Source organism: Odocoileus virginianus, chromosome 23 (assembly GCF_023699985.2).
Source record: "Odocoileus virginianus isolate 20LAN1187 ecotype Illinois chromosome 23, Ovbor_1.2, whole genome shotgun sequence".
NCBI lineage: Eukaryota > Metazoa > Chordata > Mammalia > Artiodactyla > Cervidae > Odocoileus > Odocoileus virginianus.
Genome location: NC_069696.1, coordinates 3263178 through 3274463, shown reverse-complemented (window position 1 = coordinate 3274463; position 11286 = coordinate 3263178). Strand labels below are relative to the sequence as shown.

The window sequence follows — 11286 nt, the reverse complement described above, 5'->3', positions numbered from 1 at the left end:
GTGCACGGGTGGGCAGGGGCAGCGAGGCCAGCAGAGAGGGCTGGGGTGGGGTTGGCTGGTTCCAGGTCCTTCGGGGAGGGGAGCTGGGATCTTTGTCATGGCATTTTTATGACAGGCTAATATGCAATTGAGGGTTTCTGGATGTTTCCTCCCCTTGGGGCCCTGATGCTCAAGGGCTATCAGCAAGCTTCTTTCCTCTCCTGCTCCCCCATCTCCTGACATAGCCTGAGACAATTGTGTGTCTTAGAGCTTTGGTGGTTGGCACTGGAGAGAACTAAGATTTCACCCATTCATGGAACATAAACATTTGTGAAAGAGGTTGTTCAAAAAATGTATTGCAGGAAAATATACATAGTGTATATTTACAGTTTTAACCATCTGCAAGTGTACAGTCCTGAAGCAATGATTAGCACACCCACAGCAGTACATGCAACCACCTTTCTCTACCCTCCAAGGCCAGAACTTGGGCCTCATCGCAGGGTGCAAGTGTTTTACAAACCATGCTGGTGAAGATGGCTCTATCTGGAGTGTGGTATTAACATCTAAAATCTTAAATCCACCCATCCATCCAACCAGTGTCTGTTACGTGCCAGCGTCTAGTAAATACGAAAGGGACTGAAACCTGACCCCTGCAGGCAGTATGGTGGGGGAGCCTGGAGCCTGGATTCAGGCCCCCAGTCCACCTTCCACGGAGGGCGGTAAGTCAGAGCATTCTGTTCTTAGACGGAATCTCCTGCTTGGTGAAATGTAGGTTTTCCTTGTTCTATTTGCCCAGAGACATAGGAAATGCTCTTACCCGAGACCCCAGCTTCTCCCAGTTACCCAGGCATGTGGGATTTCTCTCTTTCCTATTGTCTTTTGTTCTGATCTCTTCACGAGGGACAGAGGTAATAACTAACATTTGTCTGTTGACTAAGCACTGTCCCCAAGAGTTCTCTTTGGATCTGTCCATGCCCGGTGAGCGCAGCTGGGCAGAGAGAACTCTTTTACAGCCTGGGAAGCTGGGGCTCAGAGCAGCAGGTGGGTCCAGATTATGCCCACGGCCACACACACGCCTGCAGGTCCTCACTCTGCACAGGTCTTTAGAGAAAGCATTCGGGAGGGGACCGCCTGGGTGAAGGTGGCTGGTTCCACACCAGGAAAGAAGAGCGCCAGCAGGGAAGCATCTTTTAATGCTCAGAGGCATGAAGCCCAAGTCAAATTGAGCTGTCGAGCTGCCTGTGGGTCATGGATGGCTGCCAGCGGGAGCCGGGGCAGCTCAGGGCAATGAGATGGATGCTTTGATGGGCTGCACAGAGTCTGAAAGGCAATCAGACCTCGGCAGCTGGAACGCTCCTGGACACTTTGTTTTAAAGCTGGAAGCAGCTCCTCATTGGAACCAGTGGGCAAACCGCACGGGTCTACCAGGCCACAGGGGTCCAGGTGACCAGCCGAGTGACCCACCCAGTGCTCGCGATGCTCTGCCCTCAACTGGATCCTGAGACAGATGCTGCTGGCCAGACAGTGTGCCCAACGTGAGGCGACAGAGATGGATGTTTATGACCTCACTCTGTATAAATAAACACTGCACAGTAATTTTACAGAGCAGCCTGGCAACCCTTGGACCAAATGTCGCACCAGCACCCCCATCTTCTGCCCTTGACCTTACGCTACATGTATGCATTGAACCCCAGTTCCATGGTCACATGATCCAAACTCATTATGAGTCCCCTTGAGTTCCGCATTTTAATTCTTTTCGAGTCAAAAAAGATTCCATTCTCTCTGTCCATGTTCTCTGGGCATTTTTGATTAGCAGTGCAGGGTTTTTATGTGTATTATTTATTGTTATAGGTCAGATGGATCCAGTCATAATCCATTATAACAGCACAGGCCTCACTGGTCCTAGGAGTCCTCGTACTTTGGGCAGTGGACTTTCCTGGTGCTGTGCCGAGAACCTGCAAGGCCCACTTCTGAACCACAGCCAAAGCCCTGATGAAGTCCAGCCCCCTGAGGGGGTCAGTCCTTGAACCTGACGCAGTCCTGCCCGTGGATGATAAGTAGCCCAGCCTATTCCAATGCTGCTCAGTTTCCACACTGACTTTAGGTCCTCTGCCGAGCACCATATGGCTTCCCAAAGCCCATCCCTTCCAAGAGGTTCTTCCTATGTAGGGCACTTAGATTAAGTGGCTGCACTGCATTGTGTGAAGGGTGGAGTTATGATGTTCTTTGTTATTGCCACAGCTGAGAATCAGCATGTCTATTAATAGAAACATTAATAGGAAGTGGGGAGGTTTAGAAAGCTCCCATATCCTGCCAACATCTCCATTTCCTCCCCACCGACATACACCCCAGGATGAGGAGGGAGGGAATAGCTCATAACTATGGATTTTGGCTGAGTTGGTTGGAATTTGAAGAGCCACTTTCTGTTCCCCAGACTATGGGAAGGCAAGACGGCAGGACAACTAGGGCCTGTCAGCAACAGGCCACTTATGTCTTGGGTTTTGTATGCTTATGTACTATGATTTCATGATTTTGAAGTACTTAAGCTACTTTTTAAATGAGCTTCTGATTTGCAATCTTCCCACACCTGTCCGTTGTGAGTGAAGCTTTGTGGAATGTCTGGATTTCTAGCAGGAAGGGGACGTCTATCTGAGGATCCCTGGTCCCTCTTCACTTCCCCAAGGAACTGGACATGTCCTTGAGAAGCTCATCTCCAGCAGGGTGGCCAGAAGCTCAAGGTGGAGGGGAGGGTTTCTCAGATCCACATATCTTCTGATGTTAAGGTCCTCCTCCAATCCAGAAGAGAAGAGAGACTCTGTGCAGGAGTTGAGGGTGGGGCTAAGGAATGAGACCAGAGTCCTGCTTATATTGGGTGAAGTGGAAGGAAGATAGCAGGAGATGGCAAGCAGACCTCGCTCTCTGCACAGGGCAGATGGCTACCACTGTGAAGTCTTTGAAACTGTAAATCAGCTATCTAAAATATGTTCAAAGACCTAAAGGAAACCATGTCTACATAACTAAAGGGAAGCATGAGAATAATATCTTACCAATAGAGAGTATCAATAAAAAGACATAAATTATAAAAAAAAGAACCAAAGATAAATTGTGGAGTTGATGAGGACAGTAATAAAATTCACTAAAAGTACAATGAAAAATTCACTAGAGGGTCCTAATAGCACATCTGAGCAGGCAGAAGAAAGAATTAGTGGGCTTGAAGATAAGGCAATTGAGATGATCCAGTCCTAGCAACACAACTTTAAAAAAATAAAGAAAAATGAACAGAGCCTCGGAAACCTGTGGAATACCATAAAGCATGCCGATATATGTATAATAGGCTCCTAGAAGGAAGGGAGAGGGATAGAGTGGCAGAAAGACTATTTAAAGAAATAATAACCAAAAACTCCACAAATTTGTTGAAAGCCACTAATTTATATATTCAAGAAATTCAGCCCAACTGCAAGTAGGATGAATTCAAAGGGGTCTGTTGCTAGACCCATAAGAATCAAACTATAGAAAGACAAAGAACTTTGAAAGCAGCAAGAAAGAAGCAATTCATCACATACAAATGATCCTTAATAAGATGAATAGCTGGCTTCTCATCAGAAACCTTGGTGGCCAGAAACAGCGGGATGGTAAAGTCAAAGTACTGATGGGGAAGAAACCCTGTCAGTCAATCAAATGTTCTATATCTGGTCAAACTATCTTTTAAAAGTGAAGGAAGAATTAAACATTTCTGGATAAACAAAACTGAGAGTGTGTCTCTAGCAGACTTGCCCTACAAGAACTACTACAGAAATAAAGGATACTAAATAGGATACTAAAAAGATACTAAAAGGATACTAAATACTTCAATCAACATGAAAAAATAATGAGCACTGGTAAAAGTAATTACATAAATAAAGATGATATAAACATATTTTTCATTTGTAACTCCCTTTTCGACTTAAAAGACAATTGCATAAAACAATAAATAAAAATCTCTGTTGATGGGCATAACATGTATAAAGATGTAATTTATAATAATAACAACATAAAGGAGGGTGGAATGAAATTATATAGGAATAAATTTTTTATATTATTGGAATTAAGTCATTATTAATCCAAACTGTAATAAATTGAGATATTAATGGTGACCCTCGGGGCAACCACCAAGAAAACAAATAAATTACACATTGCAAATAAAATTACAAGAGAATTACAGTTGTACACTAGAAAATAACTAACACAAAAGAAGGCAGTAGTGGAGGAATATAGGAACAAAAAAGACATATGAAATACAGAAATAGCAAAATGGCTGACATAAATCATACTTTACCCATCACATTAAATATAAACAGATTAAACATTCCAATTAAAAGGCAGAGATTGGAAGAAAAGAAAACATGAATCCATCTACACGCTGTCTACAAGAGACCCGCTTTAGATTCAAGGACACAAATAGGCTGAAGGTAAAAGGACAGAGAAGATATGTCATTCAGAAGATGTATCAACGAAAAGGGCCAGAGTGGCCATACTAACATCAGACAAAGTAGTCTCTAAGACAAAAATTGTGACTAAAGACAAAGAAGCACATTTTATGATGATAGAGGGTCAAACCATCAGGAAGACAAAACAATTATAAACATATAGGAACTTAGAGCCCAAAAGTACATGAAGCAAACTGTGATCTTTAGGAGGAGTACCATTCCTTCTCCAGGACATCTTCCTGACCCAGGGGTTGAACCCGGGTCTCCAGCATTGTAGCAGACGCTTTACCGTCTGAACCACCAGGGAAGTCCCATAGGAGAAGCAGCTCTGTCTTAAATATTTGACCCCATAACCCATTATGGTGCTTAATAGTCTACCACTAGGGATTTACTCCTTTGGGTTCAAGTATGCCTTTCTTAGAGTTCTTTGTTAAAATACAAATATGGCCCTGAACACCACTGGCATGAACACCTTAGCTGAAATTGGTTTAAGATCCTTTGGAGTAGGGACTGCTAGTGACAGAAACAAAGGGTTGAGACGTCCATGGCGGAGGACATAGGTGTGGCCTGGAGTAGACCTGGGCGAGGGGAGACTGGAGGGGAGTCCAAGATTGGGCAGAGGCGTGAACACTGCGGAAAGAGCAGTACAGGGCAGAGGAAAGGTGGGAGAAAGCCGGGAGGAGCAGAAAAGACCCCAAAGGGGAAGTGCGCGCTGGACAAGGAGCAAAGCCATGAACTCTACCAGAGTTCATGGGCAGAGGCAGCAGTTGACCTGGGAGAGGCCCCAGCAGTCAGAATGGGAGCGGCCAGCAAGGGGCCGGGGATGGTGACATGCACAGGGCATCCCTGGATAAGTGCCGGGAGCGCAGGGCACCCCTGGGTAAGGCCCGGGAGCGTGGGGCACTGCCGAGTAAGGGCCAGGAGCACGGGGCATCCCCGGGTAAGTGCCGGGAGCGCAGGGCACCCCCGGGTAAGGGCCGGGAGCACAGGGCATCCCCGGATAAGGGCCAGGAGCGCGGGGCATCCCCAGGTAAGCGCCGGGAACACCGTGGCAGGGAGGGAAGGTGGCAGGATGAGGGCTGAGTGGAAAACCAGGAAGCCCACAGGACAAAGATGGGCAGGGCCAGGAGGTCACACCAGACACGAGCTCAGAAGTCGGGCAAAGAGCCGGGCGAGCGGAAACAAAAACAAGGTGGTGTCTGGGAGGCGCCCAGTTACAGGAAGACGCTTAGTGTTGGCTATGAAACCGAAGCAAGGCAAAGGTTCTGGGCAGAAACCCGACCTGACAATGACAATAGCCCCTACTTGTCAGCACCTATGTGTTCCAGGCACTTCACATGCACTGCCTCCCACGGTACCCAAAGTGTTCCTAGAGGTCCATGTGGAAATCTGTCCACAGACACATAGGAAACCTGCTTAAGTGACTTGCTCAGAGTTATTCCCACAGCTAGGGGTCGGAGAAGGGAGGCTTTGCTGGCACCCTATACTAGGCTCCAGGCTGGGCTGGTGTCCAACAGGGCTGCTTTAAAGGAATAGGAGGAAAGGGGTAGCTGAGATCCGGGGACACAGAAGTTCTCAGAGTCTCTACAAAGTCCCCGTACACCATGTTTTCTCAGGTGGGCAGGGGGAAGGGAGCCGCAGGGGCCTGACCACCTTCCTACCCCTCACTCTGCCTGGATCCCTGAGGACTGGTGAGGATTCACCCCACGGGCTGGCAGGCCAGGCCTAGGGTCATCCCACCCTACTCAAAACCCAGGCTAGGGATGAGAGGCTGCGGATAAAGGCACACACACAGACACACAGACACATACAGACACTGCTGGTGACCATCTCACTAGTGAGACACCAGCAGTCCCCTCTCTTAGGGAAAGGACCTCGTGTGAGTCCCTCCACTCCGGGGCTGGGGGGCCAGAGTCCATCAGATGATAAACACAAGCCCTCTGAGCAGGAAGAGCCCCCCAAAGCCCTTCTGTTGCTGATGCCACTCGGGCCCAGGAGGGAGAAGGACTGCTCAGGATCCTGGGTGCCTCCTGGCACTCTGCTGGCTCTTGTCGCCCGCCCTCCGGGGACTCCCAGGCGCCTACAAAAGTGGACAGACAGAAAGCCTGAACAAAGGAAGCTGGCGCTTGTCTGCGGCCTGTGGCCTCTGACCCTCTGGCCGGTCTGGGCAGGAGGCCATAGGCACACCCTTGGGGGCTCTTGGCCTGTGACTGCCCCCTACCCCACCCAGCTGGCTGTGTGCAGCTTTCTTGAATCATCTTCTTGGTGGCTTGCGGACGCTTTCTGTCCCCTCTCTTCCTGCATGCCCCAGGGCATGTGGACCTCACCCACTTTCCTATGTGGGGCTGGGGTCTAGCCCTAGAAGGGTCAGTGGCAGTGGCGTTCATGATCTTTGCCTCCAAGCTTCCAGTCAGGGTGAGAGTGCCCTCACCAGTCCGGGATTCTAGTCAGTGACGCTGGAGCGCTGCCAAGGGCTGGGACCTCGGAAGCCAGCGGACTGGACCACACGCCAGCCCAGATCAGTGTCCTTCCTCCAAGTGCCCTGTTTAGGGGCTGTCACAGGGGTGCCGAAGCCAGCAGCTACCCTCTGCTCACCGCTCAGAACCCCCTACATGTCAACATCACAGCCACACTTGAAAAAAATATAGCCTTCTAGAAAAGTAAAATAAAATGAAGTCAGTAACTACAGACCTGAGGTTGGGCCTCCCTGCCTGCCTGTCAATCTACCCTGCTACCCTGATAATCACCAGGTACAATTCTTGAAGAGCTATTTTGAGAAACAGTTAGAAAATGGCTTTTCCATGGTTCTGTGTACCTTCCTGATACCCTCAGACATGGGCGCTCTGCTTAGCAGCAGCTGGCTTTGTTGCCCAGGTTTTCTTCTCATCTCCTCGTCAAAGTTAAGCAGTTGGTCAGCCCACTCCCTGACCCCCGGCATACACTGATCACCCACAGTCCACCCTGTGGAGTCGGGGGAGCAGGTGGGTGGTCGGGGGGAAAGGCTGTGGCTTTTGTAAGGTGCAGCTCCAAAGAACCCATGGGGATAAACACCGAGGCCTGGCGGCTGCTGAGAGAGAAGGAGCCCTGAAGCTGGGGAAGGAGCAGGTCCCCTGGGGATGACGGTGCAACAGGAAGCAGGTATCTCGGTTTGATGGACTCAGCACCCGTAGGCACCTCAAGGCCCATGAAGCACATGCCAAGGGTGTCCACTGGCATCCAGAGAACAGGCTCCGAGCCCAGACCGATCGTTCAGCATTGCCCAGTCCCGTGACTTTGACCTACAGGAAGCTGCCAGTCTGCCCTGCACAGTTGCCATGGCAACGTCAGTGCCAGGCTCCTAAGAGCAGGGTGGGGAGAAGGGAGGTGGAGAAGGCACAGGGTGGCTTTTCTAGAAAAGCCCATCTGTCCATTCCCCCAGGAAACCAAGGTGAGGGAGAAAGTAGGATGGAAGCAACACCTGGGTCCAGACAGAGCAGAGAGGGAAAGACCCCGAGACATCCAGAGAGCAGCTCTCCTTGGGGTTGCACTTTCCTTCCACGGTGGTGGGGGGACCATTGCCGATGGAGACAAAGGTCCAGTGGGTCTTAGTGGGGGCATTCGTGCAGGAGCCTGTGTGCAGAAGGCGGGGCGGCCCCGTGGCCTCACGTCCGGGCAGGAGGCCTGTATCAGCCACAGCAGGCTTTCTTCTTGGCAGGGCGGTCAACCTGAATGGTGTCCTCCCGCACCGTGTCTTCTTGCTCCTTGAGGATCCTGGGGGAGGGGAAGGTGGAGGGTCAGCAGCAGAGGAGCTGCTGGGATGGACCCAGCCTCCCAAGAGCATCAGAGACAGTGCTCCAAGTCTCCCCTGGCGCAAGCACAGGTGCACAACTGTGATCTGTAAAGCTAAAGTTGTAATCAGTACGGATCCTTCACAACACCTCCTCCAGTCAGCCTCTCCTGATGCTCTGGATAATGTAAGTGCCCGTGGTAGCACTTGGGTCCATCCTTTATTACAGTCCCATCACTGCTTTTCAGCAGAGAGTGAGATGCTGATGATAGAGATTGTATCCTTTGTCTCTGTGTCTCTGAAGCTTATCATGGTACCCAGCACCCAGCAGAGGCTCAAACACTATAATTATTGGTTATTAACTTTATGGAGAGGCTTCCCATGTGGCCAGAGCTCCAGATTATCTATGAGAGGTGAAGGATCAAAAATAATGTCAGGGATCTTATCCCTGCTTTATACTCTCCAAGAACTTTCACCAGAAGCACCTCTACCGATTTTCACAATGTAAGAGCAGAGAAGGTAGGATGGATGTTCCCATGCTTGAGGCAAAACCCTGGGAGGCAGGGAGACTTGCCCTGGGAATCCATGGCAGAGAAAACCCTAGAGTTCTCCCCATAAATCCCTAGGTCTTCCATAACTCCACAATGTCTCCAGTGCATCGAATAAGTTGTTCTGTTCTCTTAATTATTAAAAAAATAAAATATCTTTTAGATGCTCCAGAATGAATGCTCAGCATGACATAAGCACTAATCAGTATCTGCTGGGTGGGTTGATGGATGGGGATGGATGGATGGATGGAGGGATGAAGGGATGGATGGATGGATGGGTGGATGGATGGGTGGATGGATGGATGGATGGATGGATGGATGGATGGATGGATGGACACAGGGTGGGTGGATGGATGGATGGATGGATGGATGGGTGAATGGGTGGGTGGGTGGATGGATGGATGGAGGGAGACAGGTGGATGGACGGATGGATGGGTGGGTGGATGGATGGATGGATGGAGGAAGGGAGGGAGGGACAGATGGATGGATGGATGGATGGATAGATGGATGGACAGATGGATGGATAGATGGATGGACAGATGGATGGATAGATGGATGGACAGATGGATGGGTGGGTGGATGGATGGATGGATGGAGGGAGGGAGGGATGGGTGGGTAGATGGACAGATGGATGAATGGATGGAGGGATGAGTGAGGGATGAAGGGATGAAGGGATGGATGCCTAGATAGATGAATGAGTGAATGCCCAAGGATTGAGACTGGGGCCTGTGTAGTCCTGTTTCCTTAAACTTAGTGTAGGTAGAGGCTTACAGCACCAGTCCTTTGAGCGCTGTCTTCTAGGGTACCTCTGTGTCCCCCATCACAGCCCCTCTCCTTGGCGCCCCTCCCCCTCCAACAGGAGTCCACAGTATAAACCAGCTGGCTGCCGACTAATCCTTGCTAAAACATTAGGCAGCATTGAGAGGCCTCTGATCTGACCTTTCCCAAAGCATTTGCATTTAAAAAGAGGATCTCTGGGAAAGGGCAGGCAAGCAGCCTTTAAGACTCAGAAGATAAAGACTGCAGTGGGGGGACGGGGGTAGGGGGGTGACAGGCAAGGAGGCTCTCTTTTTGTCATTGTGTTTCAGAGTCTGTCCCTGACCCTGGGGGCCCACACAAAGGCCTAGGGCTCCAGCCCCTCTATCCAGATGGCTCAGACAGACAGAGGGGGTTTAGGCAGACAGAGGGACCGCTGAGTAGCATCTCATTACCTGGCCAGATGGAGCACGGACTCTTCCGAGTTGTGACCGGAATAGGCACTGCATTCATAGAAGATCAGGTTATGTTCCTGGAATCAGAGGACAGAGGGCGTGAAGGAGAATTGTGGGGGTGGGGGGATGGAGAGAGCCTTGGGTCGGGGGAGAATGCCCGTCTACACCCGCTGCACCTTCACTTCCTCGTGCGCCCTCCCACCTTGGACCAGGCTGAGTTCTGTCCCTCGGGCTCCCTGACGGATGCAGCTTCCAGAACCATCTCCCAGGGGAGCCATAAGAACTATAAAACAACACAACCTACACTATTGCCTTAGTGCTTCAAACTTTCTGGAATTGCTCTCTGGGGTGTACAGGTTCCTTTTTCTTCTCACACCAGCCTGCGATGCAGGCCAAGACTCAGACAGAGGCCAGGGTGGGTGGCATCCTTTCTGCTTTATAGGCAGGGAAAGTGAGGCTCAAGAGGGTACAAACGGTGGGTGAGCCTGTTCAGGTCTCCACCGGGCTCCCAGCAGCTCACTTTCCCTGGCACACGGGCACAGTTATTAATAACTCACATACCAGTTAACGAACACTCTGGCTGCCTGTGCTGTTGGCCCTGGGGCACAGGAGAACTGTCCATCACCTCCCCAGGCGGAGGGTGGACTGTAAGTGTGGGGACAGGGGGCTTGGCCAAGCCTCATCCTATTCCGTTTACCACTCCCATTAACAGGCTTCCTGCTTCGTAAATGACAACGCTAATGGCATCTGGCAGGAGCCCTGGAGGTTGACAGCTTGGGGGACAGGCAGCTGGGTGCAAATGCATCCACAGCCACAGAGATCAGGAGGCCCCAAGAATGCTGGCCCAGCTCCGTCCTCTGCCTTCACCGGGTCTGGCCCCCGCACACCTCTGTCCTGACTCCCCTTCAGTCCATGGAAGGATGAAGGCTCCATGGTGGGGGCGGGGGAACAGGGAACACATAGACCTAGAACTGGAAGACATGATTTGCCCCTTAGCTTCAAGCCCAGACCCCACCACTGAGGATGGGTGATAACTGAACAGATCACTTAACTTCTCTGAGCCTTCTCTTTTTTTCACTTACAGAAAGAAAGAAAAATAAAATGGAATGATAAAAATACAGATCTGCAGTTCCTTAATCAAAATCCTTGGATCCAGGTGTATTTCGGAGTCCAGAATTTTTAACTTTTAGAAAGATAATAGTGTTAGTCACTCAGTCATGCCCGACTGTTTGTGACCCCATGTACTGTAACCTCTGTCCCTGGCATTCTCCAGGCACGAATACTGCAGTGAGCTGCCATTCCTTTCTCCAGGGGAT

General features: G+C 50.3%; 1 protein-coding gene across 3 annotated transcripts in view; it reads right to left on the bottom strand.

Moving 5' to 3' along the window:
- Positions 1–318: 318 nt before the first annotated feature.
- CRACR2A (calcium release activated channel regulator 2A) overlaps positions 319–11286 on the bottom strand; it is a 120448-nt gene continuing 109480 nt past the window's right edge. For all 3 annotated transcript variants that reach the window (XM_070453156.1, XM_070453157.1, XM_070453158.1), the window contains exons 17-18: positions 9971–10047; positions 319–8195 (exon numbers count right to left, since the gene is read on the bottom strand). In XM_070453156.1, coding sequence (XP_070309257.1) covers positions 8111–8195; positions 9971–10047 — 162 coding nt within the window. In that variant the 3' untranslated portion in view covers positions 319–8110. The remainder of the gene's footprint in view (positions 8196–9970; positions 10048–11286) is intronic.